At 34.6% G+C, this 14,299-nt stretch overlaps 4 protein-coding genes across 4 annotated transcripts; 3 read left to right on the plus strand and 1 right to left on the minus strand.

Annotated features, from left to right (window-relative positions):
• Window positions 1-156: 156 nt before the first annotated feature.
• LOAG_07672 (hypothetical protein) lies at window positions 157-1,659 on the minus strand (the record flags this gene model as incomplete). Its single annotated transcript, XM_003143205.1, has 4 exons — window positions 157-322; window positions 711-834; window positions 1,096-1,158; window positions 1,542-1,659. 4 exons carry the CDS (start codon window positions 1,657-1,659, stop codon window positions 157-159), a joined length of 471 nt encoding a protein of 156 aa, XP_003143253.1.
• Window positions 1,660-5,490: 3,831 nt separating this feature from the next.
• On the plus strand, window positions 5,491-7,096 carry LOAG_07673 (hypothetical protein; the record flags this gene model as incomplete). Its single annotated transcript, XM_003143206.1, has 3 exons — window positions 5,491-5,606; window positions 5,922-5,974; window positions 6,936-7,096. The coding sequence occupies 3 exons, from the start codon at window positions 5,491-5,493 to the stop codon at window positions 7,094-7,096; spliced, it is 330 nt and encodes a 109-aa protein (XP_003143254.1).
• Window positions 7,097-8,112: 1,016 nt separating this feature from the next.
• LOAG_07674 (initiation factor 2 subunit family protein) lies at window positions 8,113-12,563 on the plus strand. The gene is made up of 13 exons (XM_020447502.1): window positions 8,113-8,246; window positions 8,380-8,502; window positions 8,620-8,818; window positions 8,985-9,194; window positions 9,557-9,665; window positions 9,917-9,983; window positions 10,217-10,293; window positions 10,407-10,515; window positions 11,005-11,132; window positions 11,416-11,507; window positions 11,619-11,704; window positions 11,902-12,048; window positions 12,200-12,563. Exons 1-13 carry the CDS (start codon window positions 8,202-8,204, stop codon window positions 12,359-12,361), a joined length of 1,554 nt encoding a protein of 517 aa, XP_020302275.1. The 5' UTR covers window positions 8,113-8,201; the 3' UTR covers window positions 12,362-12,563.
• Window positions 12,564-13,388: 825 nt separating this feature from the next.
• LOAG_07675 (hypothetical protein) lies at window positions 13,389-14,267 on the plus strand (the record flags this gene model as incomplete). Its single annotated transcript, XM_003143208.1, has 3 exons — window positions 13,389-13,446; window positions 13,887-14,080; window positions 14,145-14,267. The coding sequence occupies 3 exons, from the start codon at window positions 13,389-13,391 to the stop codon at window positions 14,265-14,267; spliced, it is 375 nt and encodes a 124-aa protein (XP_003143256.1).
• Between the last annotated feature and the right edge of the window lie 32 nt (window positions 14,268-14,299).

Here is a 14,299-nt window from a genome sequence, read left to right on the forward strand (position 1 = left end):
CGCTTATTCTTTTATATGGGTCTGAATCACGGGTCATCTACCGCTACCATCTGTGACTCCTCGAAGCTTACTTCTGTACGATCCTAAATATCCATTGAACTGATTACATGACTAATGTACCCGTTCTTGAACATGGAGCGGTAACCAGTACTGAAGCTATGTTGCTGAGAACTGAGAACGTAGCTGCGCAAGGAGGGTACATCTCCAGGATGAAGGATCATCCCCTCCCCCTCTCTCCTTCCCCTTCCCTAGATTGTGCTCTACGGTGAACCCGTCGCCGGCTTTCGCAAAACAGTCCCAAAGAGGAGAGATATAAAGACCCCTGGAAACAATGCTTCGGCATTGGCCACATTAACCTATCATCAATGGTCCGCTCTGATCTCGAACTGGGAGACATGGACACACATTATCCATAACGTTGCTGATTCTTTGAGAATACAAAATCAACCTGGAGGGGAAAACAGAACGCAGAAAGAACTGTGCTTTACCAACACTGCCTAAGGAGGCTTGCTGCTATGCCTTTTGAACCAGAACTGCCTATCCAGCATCAGCATTTTTAACCATCAGCGCTTTTGAAGCAAGTGTGAGTAGAATCCCTCCCATATTTTCGTTCACGAACTTTGATCATGATGATGATGAAAAAGTGACACTAATCAGATCTTATTGAAATAATTTATTTCAAAAGGGAAAATAAGCAAAATGCAGTTAACCTGGCAATTTGTTTCCATTGTCTTCTGGCCTTATCATCCTTGTCCAAATCCAGCATTTCGGTATAAATCAATGGAGTTTCCTCTAAATTCGCTTCCAAAAGCTCCCGAACATTATGTATTGGACCTGAAACTCCGGAAAATCCAAATAGTTCATAATTTTTTCCTAGCCATATCTCATTGAAATTGTTTGGATTTTTGCAAATTAAGGATTCAAATTTTTTCGAAAATTGAAATTTTGCAGGCGTAAAAAGGGAGAATTATGGTGAAGGATGAACAAGCTTTATTGCGTCAGCGCTTTGAGCGCAAAGGACAGTTTATTTCTAGAAATGCAACCCAGCAAGGAATTTTACGATATACTCCTTCAAATAGCAAAAAAGAGGCTCACTCTCTGGATGATTTCCCACTTGCATGGATTGAACAGTGAAAAGAGGATCGAGCAATAAGTCATCTAAAAAAAAAAAAAAGTTTTTGTGGTAATTCATTAGAATACTGATAAGGAAATGAAATTTATAATTTAAATGCTTCTTAAAATAAATCGCCCCCTTATCTGGTATTCTGTAATAAATTTATATAACTCGAAAAGCAGCCCTTATTTTTACTTTATATAAGAAGCTGTCAAGAATTCCCAAGCAATTTAATTATATTACTTGTTACTTTGGAATGACGGTATTCTATCTGTCAGTATATGAAATAAGTGAAAAAGCTGTCAATGAATAGATATGACTGTTAGATGGGGAACTAAGTAATATAATAAATGGGGCAATATATCAGCATACAAATGCAATTAATAAAAGAATAAAGAGCAGAAAAAAATGTCAACTTAATACGTACGTCCTCCAAAAACAGAAGGCCTTGGGTACGTTTCCGTAATGCTCCTCCGACGCATTAAACTAGACTGACTGTCGGTCCTACTACGAATATCTGGTTGACTACTACGACGCTTCGTCATTGTTTCTGTTATTGTTGCTGCTGCTGCTTGATGACCCTAAATTTTGCTAAGTTTTCATTCCAATTAAAAAATTTCCGCGACTTAAGTATTACGTATAAAAGGTGGAAACATTACATCCTTAATTACCTAAGTGATACTGGTAAGTGGCATCACTACTAATTTACTGCAAATTTAAAGTATGCAAGAAATTTGTATTATTCGGTCAATTATTAAAAATAAAAAATGAAAAGAATCATTTCACAGGTAAGAACTAATAGTGTTAATCACAAAATGTAATGGATTTTTTCTTTTTTTTTTTTGAAAAAAGAATACAAATCAATGCATAAAATGATTGTTTCTGTAGAATGAATGGATAGAAAATATGTAATAATTTAGTAATGAACTGAAGTGGAATAGGGTTGTTTCTATAAGTATTAGTTTAATAACTTAATGACCATTAAAGTAGCAGAGACTGTCCTCATTACTATATAAACAATTGTTATTATTTCTGTTAATTCACACATACATTATTCATACAACATTATATAAAGTCGTCGAATATGATGTAACTACTAAGAATTACTGTAATAATTACTAATTACTAATTACATAATATCTGTTGATAAACTTATACAGAAAAATGACTCATACCAAGATCACCTTACGAGAAGATAGTTTTCCCCTATAAAATAACGTCCTGTTTGAAAGATAGTATCATGTCCAATCTGTGTAAACCCTCTGGTTACCCTTGTACTTTTAACAAAGAATGATTCTTCAAGAAATAATATTATGAAAGATTTATAGAATGGGAATGCTCGAACCGTTTTAGTTTATTTTAAAACTTAACAAATAATGCTGTTTAATACGGCGGACATATGACAATAACCGCCACAAAAACAAATGAAGATGGAACAACTGAACCAACAGGAGAAAAAAGAGCTGAACAGATAAAATTCATTAAATTAAAAATTCTATTTAATCGCAATAAATTAGCTTTTAGAAAACTTGAGTGTTTATGATGTTTTTTATCACTCCAAATCCTTTCACATCTTTTAAAATTATTTCAAAAAATATGATCGAAACACCTAGTAATAGTTTGTATTAATATAGAAAGCTTGCAGACGTAAAATGAACTAGATGGTGAAAAAGTCTAATTAATTACTCATACATCAACCATTTTACCTCTTTTCTCCACTTGACCTGTGACTTAAAGACTTAAAACATCAAAAAATAAAAAAGTAATAGAGATAAAATACCCTTTCAGAAGAAAGACAAATCATCTTGGGGGACTTGCGACATTCAAGGGTAAAATAACCGACCGACGACCGCTCGATTATGGCAAACTGGGAAGTTGACAGAGTTGTGTAATATAGACTTTGTCATCGAAACCAATCATTACCCCTATAGCTTACCCATCTTCTCTCCTTTCAGCAACCATTCCCTGCGAACGACCGACTTTCACTCCTCCAACATATGAGAAACCGATGCATGAACCGGTATTCAGCCGCTCGGATATCAGCAATTAACAGATTTACTCAACAAATGCTGCCTACCTATTATACTTGCACAGCATTTTCTCGAGAATTTTCATGACAGATCGAAGGCGACGGGACTTCTTACAATCTTACTCCAAGATGGCAGTTCCCAGTCTTACATGCAACAATCTCCCTGTATCTTTTTTACGGGAATTCAATATTTGGTTCATGATGATTCAGAAGTACGTGAGATAGAGAGGAAAAAGAGTTGATTGTGACATCGCCTCTAAGGATAATTTGCATCTGGTCCTCGCCATTTTGCAAACCCAGTTTGGCAGGATGTTACATAAATTGGAGAATTTCAAGAGTTTTAAAACTGTCCACCTTATCACTTAGTAGGACTACAAGAAAATAGGAAATAGTCTAAAAATTATAAATAAAAGGTGTTGAAAATAACGAATCCTTTTGGGCGAAGAAATAAGCTCAGTATTTCAGTTTTGAAAATTTTTAGGAACTTCTTAAAATGATTGATGACAACATGGAACACAACATTCGAATTCATTAACTCTACTTAAAAAAAGAAGTTGAAAAGAAAGTTCAATTCAATCAGGTTATCACTTTAAAATCAGTTTAGGAATATAATTAATTGTCCTAACTATCGTGGTCAAGATAACACGGTACTGGAGATCATGACGATAGTTCGATTACTATTAGTTTAATCCTCACGCGACTATACTGGATGACCCGAAAAATGGTTCAGATCAAAAAGCACTATTAAGGACGATATCAAAGAAAAAACGGTTTAGATCAAAAAGCATTATTAAGGACGACATTAAAGAAACACTAAGAAGACTGAATGCACAAACACAAGAGAGATACACCCATTTCTTTTTCTATTTAATTTTATTCTATTAGGAAGTATTGACCTTATTTGAAGTACCTTAAACAGCCTTTTAGATATGGTAAACATGTATAACTTAGTAGTACTTCTGATCGTTTCGATATCAATTTCCAAAATGAATTCTTGGTTTTTGAAGATAGCACTCACTTTTGAATAAATGAATAATAATTTTAATTTTTTTTTTCATTTTCAGGTATTGTCATTATCTTTGGCTGCTATAGTGAATTAAAATGAGAAATAAACTACATAGTTTTGTTGGAAGAGAATTAATTCATCTGGGTGTAGTGATTTGCACACATGACATCTCAGTGTTGACACAGTTGCTGTTTTGACGAACAGAAATTAGTGGGAAGGTATGTGTCATTTGTCACTACGCTTATTATAGTTTTTTGTGCCAAGCTGTATAATAGAGAAAGGAATAAGACAATGATTATTATATGAGATAATGCATGGAAAAAATTTTAACTTTGCAACTGAAGAGAAATGGGATTTTTTCAGGGACTCTTTATTTTTTTCATATAGAACAAGAAAAGAACAAAACCTGTTCTAACAAGTTTAGTAATTTTCAGGTATTTCATTTTAATGCAGTATGGACATAAATTTTTGATTAGTCAGCAATAATTGAAACTTTAGTTCAAATTATTATTTACCACCTGACTTAATTAAGCTGACAGTTGGTTCCTTCTCATGTTTGTTCATTAACAACAATTAATTACAAATATTTGAAAATAATTTTCTCAGTAAAAAAGTTGTACAAAAATTACTTCCTCAAGAGAGCGAAATGCCATAGGGAATATCGCTCTTGACGAAAACAATCGACATCGCATTCATCATGATGGCAAGTGGCGGCATTGTCGTGATTTTACTCTCAAAAAATGCAGCGCATATTCAACAAGAGTATTTGTTAAATCAACTTTTAATGTCTAGATACTTTGGCCATTTGAGGATGTGACTTCTTCATTGCATATTGCCGAAGCTTCTTTGCTATTTTTGTTGATGGTGCGACTTCAATTGAATGTTCTATTTCTCTGTTTGAGAACCTCTAAAATAGATACCACAAATCACAACATATAACCGTATCATTTTAAACCTCATTACTATCCATTAAACATTGCTGGTAAGTTGAATTTTAAACATAATGTCAGATGATTTCTGCAGATATCCGAGAAATCTAAAAGACGTAGCTTCCGATTTAAAAATTGATTCGTCAGATTTCAATATTTAAAAAACCAAACAAAAGCTAAAGATTTCCATTTTTCATGCCTCCTGCGGTAGTTCGCATGGTAATAACCGAATAACGGTTATGATTTAATCATATGTACTGCCATTTAAATTTTTTTGAAGCAGTTCCAATCCCACATCAACAAGTACTTATAATTGATTTGTTTCCATTCGATAACAAGTTTGTTAGATTTCGTTTTATCAAATGGCCATAACGCGGTTAGTAAGGTCATAGATCGCGAAACAAAATTGCAAATGGTAAATTTCGACTTTGCTTCGGTGGGTATAAACGAAGATGAGAAAAGGTATGAGAAAATATGTGAACGAGAAGAGCCAAGAGTGAATATGGAATTAAAATCAGAAGTATATTTGTAGGTCTTGAAGACTTCACAAGAATAGAATCCCAGATTTCCTGAAACTTCACACATTCATTGCGCTAACACATTCATCAGTTGATCAATCAATTTTAATAAACTGTACAGATGGCAACTGAACAATGACAAAAACCACTATGCCCAAAAGTCATGAGCAAGATAAACAGAAGCCAACAAAGAGCCACTTAAAAAATCAGTAAAAAATACAGTAAGCTGATTTTATAAAATTTTAAATTGTGGAAAGAGAATGAATCATCTAACAAGGTAATGTCTTCAGATGTAAAAATTATTTCATCCAGAATCAAATCACAGACTTCAACTGAATAAAATTGTGCATCTCTTTAAACGACAGTCAGAGAGAATGAGTATATATCGAGTTATTTTTGCTTTCTATAATTTTTTTTTTCACAAATGGAATTATCATTAATTAATCATATGAATTTTGTTTTGTTAAGGAAGTCTATTCATACATTGCTAAAATTGAAGAAAAACATTTTATAATTACAATATTTTATAATTACATTTTATTTTATAATTACAATATACATTAGTAATATCATCAAAACAAAGAGAGGAATGTGAGCCACTGCAGTGATTTAGGTTTGGTTTATAGGCGATACGTAAGAAACACGTATAACGTTTAAATGACATCAAATCTCTTTTCAAAAGCAAAAACATGAAGGAGAGATTTCGTTGAAGAATTGGAATGAGATGATATCAAACATAATTGGATTGTCTCCATTTCAGGTTTAAATAAATGATATCATATCGTGACAGAAATTTTTGTATTACACAATGTTGAAATTCTTTTTTCTTTTTTTTTCAATTACCGCATGTAAGAGAAAAGAATAGATGAATAGCACTCATAAAATAATGAATATAACTAAACACTAGCAAATAGATGCTGTCTAAGACACCTCTAGAACCATCATAACGGTCTAAGACACCTCCAGGATCACTATAACAGCATAGCGCACATTCAGATCACTTTAATTGCTCACGGAATTTCTAAGTCTCTATAACTGTCTAAGACACCTCTAGGATCACCATATCTAACATTTTGTAAAAGCATAGCGGTTTTATGTCGCACATTTGCCAAATGATCTAAAATATAATTTTGACAAAACATTCGATCAATTCAAAACAGTCATTTCCTTCCAATATCACCCCCTTTACGCTGCATGTATTTGGATTGATTGATCGGACTGAATATATAAAAAACTGAGAATTTTTTATTCAGTATAAAACAAAGATAACTCCGTGACAGGTGATCTTACTAAACAATCAAACAGTCAAGGTCAGGAGTAAAGCACAAAAGATTTTCAGCTAATGGCAAGACAAATCATCACTGCTCTCATCGACAGAGATTGGCAGAGCAACATTTTAATGGAGCTTTACGTGACGATAACCGCGAAGAGATGAGTGGACACGCATTCCTTGATCACCAGATGTTTGAAAAAGCCGGAACAACAGTGCACAGATCTTGACTGATAGTAAGAAGATTGGCAACTTTGATTCTTTTTAGAGTGTGTGCAAACATCAACGGCTGATCTGCTTCATATTTAAACGATAAAGATAATAAATAAGCAAAAAGAAATTTCTTGGATGGATCAGAGAACGACCGGATTCGTTTTGTTTAAACCCCCGAGGTATTGTCTTATTCACCCGACTGTTGCAATCGGAGTACTTCGAAAAACATTCGTGATACATTGCTTTGATGGGAATTTCCAACTTTTACTTATACATCAAATTTTGGCCAAATCGCTTCAAGTTACATTTCAAATGTGCACCACTATGAAGTTTTCAAAAGTCTGGAAACTCATTATGTTTCTTCCGGGAGCACTTCTCAACATTTTTTGGGGGATACGATCGGTTCTTCCCTTTCAGGTACTGGCCATACACGGGAATTTTGGAAAAATTCGTAAGATATTTGCATAAATCCTCTCCATTCAGTGTAATAAAATTTATAACCGAATTATTTGGAAGGTTTCTAAGAATATGTCTAACAAAATTGTTCGACGTAGAATACCTTGGATCAATCAGGATGAGACGATCATTTTTTTGATTTCATTAGTCATTCATTGACATATTAGTGAGGATTATCCTTCGTATATCTAAGCAGATGGACTAGAACACATGCATAGTTGACATGGATCAGCCTTCATGTCATTCTCCACATCCTATGCAGCAGCAGTGGAACTAGAGAACAAAAAGAGTGAGTCGATTTCTAGACTGGCACGTGATCTTGTATTATTCCGAAGACCTATCCAACCCCTCCGAGATTGGGATGTGAAGCAATCATGATCTTTACTTCCCTTCTCTGCGTCATACGTCCAATTTACCGATCCTTTCAACCCTATAATCAGCTAACTCAATAGCCACAGGCCGGGCACTGTGAGAATTCAAGCCTTCCTAACTGACCAAACATCTTCCAATGAGTATTTCGAGCTCGGATCTACCACTCCTTCATATTGCATATGCAATGGGCGGGTTTAGCGTGTAGCGAAAAGGACAGACATTATGTTTTTGGGCTGGAAAAGGTCTAGTTTGGTAAGTATAACGTATGGGTAATCATTGATTGTACGTGCAACAATGAACGTGAGCAACGGAGACAAGAAGGGCGCATTATATGACCAGGTGAGTCTATTTTGAAAGATATGGCTCGAGAAGGAAGAGGAAATCTTAATGGTTGATTCACCGAGCATTCTTCATTGAGTCCAGTAAACTGATATATTAGTCAAGCCCTGAGGAAGACATGGTTTTACTTTAGGTTAGCAATCCTAAGGGGATGAGAGCAGATAAGGTGGCTACCGGATTGGTGCGCCTATTCGACGTCGCCGTAGACTGCCTCAGGATATGTCTGTCGTTGTTGTCAGCCAGCGATGTAGATCATGTAAGTATGCACTCAACTTCAAATAAATTCACAAGATATTAACAAAATTAATGAATCAGTCCTTTAGTAGCCATATTTCTTGCGGCCAAACAAACCATCCTTTTTCCATATCTTAAGGTGAAAGATGCGAAAGAGAAGTTGGTAGCAGAAATTGAAAACTTGCAAATTGATGACAAAACGAACAAACCGTCTTCATCGCAGTTGAAAAAGATGCCGGAAGGATTAAACCAGACTGGTAATCGACAGGACAGTAGGTCCAGAGAAGAAATCAAAATGGAACGTAAAGCTAAAGCTGCTGAAACGAAGGCAAGAAAAGGTCAGTGTTTTCTCTTCCCTCTCTCTCTGTTTATCCCTGATTTTTAAGTGATATGTTCACTAACATTGTTGATTAGTGCACAGAATTAGATTTTCATGAATACACATTTCATCATCTGCTTGCAGTCCTTAAAAAGTAAATATATGTGAATGTCTTCATATTTCAGTTGTTGCGGCAAAGGCAAAGAAAACATTTAAGCAGAATAATGCGCTTGGGAATGGAGAAAAAGTATTAGAAAAAAGAGTGAATCGGGAAAGAGAATGCCCAACTTCAGATGGTACTGGACAGCAACGTGTTAGTCCATTCAAGCTTATGAAAGATCCTGGATTTCCGAGTGGTTTTCGATCCTCACAGCCTTTCAGAGCTGTTCATTTCGGTACAGATGTATCAATTTTTATTGTGCCCAGTTATGGAATTGGTTTTTTCATGTTTTTTAGTCATAGGTCTAAACTATAACAGTTTGCTGTTGGATTAGTAAGAGGTTTTTGTGGATTAAAATCTTGAACTTGTGGCAAGAGATCTTGAGAAAAAAATCAGCTTGCGGGAGGAGATCTTGCGAAAAAGAAAAAAAAATATCAGCAGGAAATCAGCCATGTATAATGTACGGTCACATCATCAAGAGGATAACAATAAACTACCGGATTAACATTGTTTGTTGGTTCTTGGCAGTGATAGCCTTAATGGAATATTTCCATCTATTTTTACAAGCTTATGTGAATGAGTGATAATTTTATTTAGATCTAACGACAAAGGATACTGAGAAAGAAGAAAGCTCATCAAAACAACCATCGTTCTCCGAAATGATAACACCAAATATACATCCTTCATTTCTGGAGTTCGCGAGCAGGTCCTTTGCTTTAATTTAGAAAATTATATAGAGAAAAAAAAAGCTCTTCTTGCATGCTAAAAAAAAAGGAACATTAAGAGCATATCATTAGTTTGCTCCGTGTTTGTCATATGGTTCTGCTAGAATTATTCGGATGTTAAGCATAGGATATTGAGTGAAAAAACGTTGTAGTCAAACATCAACATTTCCATCAATTAATAACTTGACTTATTTAACGGTAAAAATTCCACTGATACATTCATGTATTTCAGATGTGAAGCAAAACGTATTGTTGGTGTTGATGCTGTTTGCGTAGCATTTGTGCAGAGTTTCAAGCGGGTAATTTTTACTATGAAATTTACTTATCCAGTTTTTATCCGGCAAATCATATATTTCGGAGGAATAAATGATTGAGTATTAATCCACCATGTTCTGATCTTGATATGCGGTATCTAGACAGTAATGTAAATATGTTTTGTATTTTTTGTTTAATTTTTTTTGTTAAGAAAAGGATAATAATAATTTTCAGTGGAAAAGAAAAGAAATAAAATTTTGTAATTCATTTTTTTCAGTTCTTGTCCGATTACGTTGTTTCGCCAAATCAAGTCATGTCGCGTGATCTCGAGCAGGTTATTCGGCAGCAGTTAAAGTAAATGACTGTCTTTTTAATTTAAATTTTAAAAGCACTGGAAATAATCTTTTTTAGTCCAGTTGTACTAAAACTTTTATCTCACTTTCTGTGCTGATGTTTTACTTTTACAGCTGTATGACGGAGAACGGAAAGTATTCATTTCCGCTGGTACTGGATAATCTGATAAAACAGTTAAAAAAAGAAATTATTCAGCTGCCGGATTCCGTTTCTGAACAAGAAGTACAGTTTTTACTGATGAATATAAAATTAAAACAAATCAAATATGGCGATTTTTTTTTTAGTGTTTTAATTGTATTTGGTTAGTAAATTATTCCTGGATTCGTCGACAAAGACTCTCAAGTCCTTTACTTAAGTGCATGTTGTGTAAATCGACAACTTTCAAACTATCGTTTTCCTATCTCATCAGTAAACGGTGTCTTTATGGTTTTTTCCGACTCTTGTACAAAGTTTTTCGGTTTACGTGAAGTTTCTCGATTAAGTTTAGCGGTTGCAACTACTTCCACGTTCATTTTGGAAGAATTTTTCGAGTTCGAAAAAATTGAAATAGAAGAAAAAAGTTTCAAAATTGAGGAAAAGAGGTGAAATATATACTAAGCATCAGACATTACATTCACATTGAAATTGCTACGAAATTATTTGGCTGTTCTCAGTTTTTAGACTATGTCTGTTTAAATATATTGACTATGACCATTTAAATGTTTTTTTCAGGGCAAAGGACGTCTTTATTGTTGGTTGGATGATTTTTTGCAGCAAAATTTCGAACTCGCATTGCAAGCTATATCTTCATTTTGCCTCAAAAAGATGAAAAACACAGTTTTTGTGCTCACTTATTCATGGTTTGTATTCAGAAAATTTTAAATTCATGGGAAATATTTAATGGATTTAAAGCCACAACAATATCAGAACGACGACGAATCTTTTATCGAAATATCGTTTCTGTTCTGTATTTATGGACAGCAATCTAGTTCTAAGTGCAATTTCGGAATTCCAAATACATAATTTTCATTGAGTCACACGCGCTTTTAATTGAGCTATATTGCTAGGAAATGTCTTTTTTGTTGACTTTGTTTTTCGAGTACCGTCCATGTTGAAACACATTATTTAAACGTGATGATCCAGGTGTCCAGTGGTAGAACGGATCATTTTGGATGCTCATAACGACAAATTGCTCTTTCATGTGCACGTCTTGGACTCTCCTATAGAATATAAAGGTTAAAATATATAATAAAAATTCATCTACTTCTTAGCTGGAATTATTTTATTGGGAATCACATTGTTCGTTCAAGAAAGTAGTGTTTCTCTGCACTCATATTTGTTTTCAGGAAGACAACTAGTGAAGACATTATGTGAGCGGAAGATTCCGTGCGGTTATGGTATGCTTTCTTCGGTTGGCTATTTGATGAAACAGGTCAGCTGTTTTTCAATAAACATTTAGACTTAAATGCTGGGTGTGTTAAATGTCTCTAATGGTAGAAATATTATAGGTTTAGTAAGATCAAAGGTTTTGTGTTAAACTCGTGGTAATGTAATTGAGTTTTTCATTCGGAAAATGTTAGATTCATTTAAACTTTAAAATCAACCTTATATACTTATTTACTTTTGCAGTGTCATATGGTTTTGTTGGGTTGCTCAGCGATTTTGTCAAATGGATTCGTAGTGGCAGAACGTGGGACTAGTCAAATAGCATTAGTAGCTTCCGCCTCAAATATTCCAGTTTTGATTGCTGCACAAACATGCAAATTTGTTGATCGGGCAAGTTTCACTTCTATTCAGCAGTTTTTGTTTTGTGTGTAGTTTCAAATATCACTCGGTACAACGTGGTTTTCAATTAGTTTTTCCGTTTTTGAGATTTATACGAGAATATTATTCTCTTTTGAAAATGGACCATCTTATTTATTTACAGGTGCAATCATTTTCCCATGGTATTCATGAAGTAAATAATTTGATGGACGAAAGGAAGGAAGTTGTAACTGCCGACTTGATAACTGCCTTAGTTACGGAATTACGCATCTTGCCTCCGAGCTCTGTTCCCGCTGTATTGAAGGCTAAGCAATTAGATTCATGAATTTTGATTCATGAATTGTTGTGATTTAATATTATGTCTTTCATATGGACTTTCTATTTCATTGTTCTTTTCAGTCATACACAAGTATTACGTTTAACTGCTTTCATAAATTGAAGTCCAGATCATGCAATTTAAGTTTCATTAAAAAAGAAAAAAAAACTACCTCAGACATCAAACGTGTCAACATTTGCATATGTTCAGCATTTCCATTTTTGATCATAAATTTGGCTTGAATTCATTTTTTACTTTTAGCGAAAATTGCATTGGCAGTCTTTTGTATATCTGAACTTCACGATTTATTTGGAAAATCTGAGAAAACTCAAAATCTGCACTTTTGTGCGAAAAAGTTTCAATTCAGAATGCCGTGTTTTACGTATGACATCAGTTTTTGATCATCGTTCTCTTGATATATAATGCAACCAGAAAATCCGTATCAGTAGTGTGGAGTACTCTTTCCTTAATAAAGCTGTTTTTATAATGTTTGTGATTTCATTGTTTTATGCTTTCATTGTCTTAATAAAAATCGGAAACATTTTTTCCTATTTTGTTTTCGTTACTGTTAACAGAACGGCGTATTTATTTTCAAACTATAATTATCAGGTTAAAATGAGGGATCGTTTTGTTATATGAGCTTACGTGATTGGAATCACATCAGTTTATTGAAAATATAGAGTGATTCTGTTTCGCATGGTAAGCCGGCTTCATGTTTAATGAATCCGACAAAATGGTAACTATGTTCAGGTAAATGAAGACTTTAATGTCAGTCGATGAAGGCTAGGTTGTGCATTGGTGCATTGGTAATGGGGTCTTGTATTACTTTAGATCTGTTCGTATAGGTTTGAAGCCGTGTTTAGTAATTTCGTTGAAGTGTTTTCACCAATTAGCAAAGCTAAGTAATATAAGATTATGAATGCGTTAGTCAATTGTAAGTGGAAGTGATAGGATGAAGGTACTGCGCGACATTAGTATTGTTTGTTATGTTGGTTTAAAAACGCACTATTTATATTGCAGGAAGAAGGCTTTCGAGATGACGCTCTATCTCTTGAATCAATGGAAGAATCAACCGGGTGGAGCTCAAAACGCAAGTGTGTTATAGTCCACATTCTGCATTCTTGGCCATGGCCATTTAATTTATGTTACGCTACTACCTGGGTCAGTGCTCCGATTTCGTCGGAGAGTAGAACCCTTAGGGAAGTTGATGTGTAATTTTTGCACCAACTGTGTTAAAGCTTATATTCACCAAAAAAGACAACGTGGTCAGCAAAGTAGGGTAGAGAATATGTGGTTCTTAGAATTTGTGAGAGCAGAGTCGCACTTAATTTGTTTGTTGTCAACAGGCAATTGCTAATGGTTGTGCGAAGCATCATATTTGCGAAAGCATGAAAAAATTTTCCATATATTATCAGAATGAATAGGAATGCATGCTGTGGTTACGCCGAAAACAACAAAATCATAAATAAGAATATTAAATAGACTGGTCATTAACCACCTTAAAATAAACTTCAAGGGAAAATTTTCAATTCAGGTGCATTTTTGCTTGCTTTGAAAAGTGAGCATTCATCGATGCGCGAAAAGGAACTGATCATTGAGGTATTAGATGACTGGGATGTTCTGACACCAACTTGGTTTGAAGTGGCCGACTATCTGAGCGTCATCGAAGGACTTCATGAGGATGAACATTTTAAACAGCGTTATCTTGCTGCTCTTCTAGCTTCCAAGGTCTCATTTCACTACTATGTATTCATTACATCTTTTTTTCGTCTATGCTTATGGTTCATTTCAGGTCGCTTTTTGTTTGGGAGACTATAACGGTGCCTTGCAACTTGCTTTAGCCGCTGAAGATAAGTTCCAGCTCACACCGCGGTCGCCTTCAATTCTTGTTGGCTCACAAGATGAGCAGGTATGAAATTTATTGTTTTTCAGTAGGCGAGTAGGCCT

Source organism: Loa loa (assembly GCF_000183805.2).
Source record: "Loa loa unplaced genomic scaffold supercont3.162, whole genome shotgun sequence".
NCBI lineage: Eukaryota > Metazoa > Nematoda > Chromadorea > Rhabditida > Onchocercidae > Loa > Loa loa.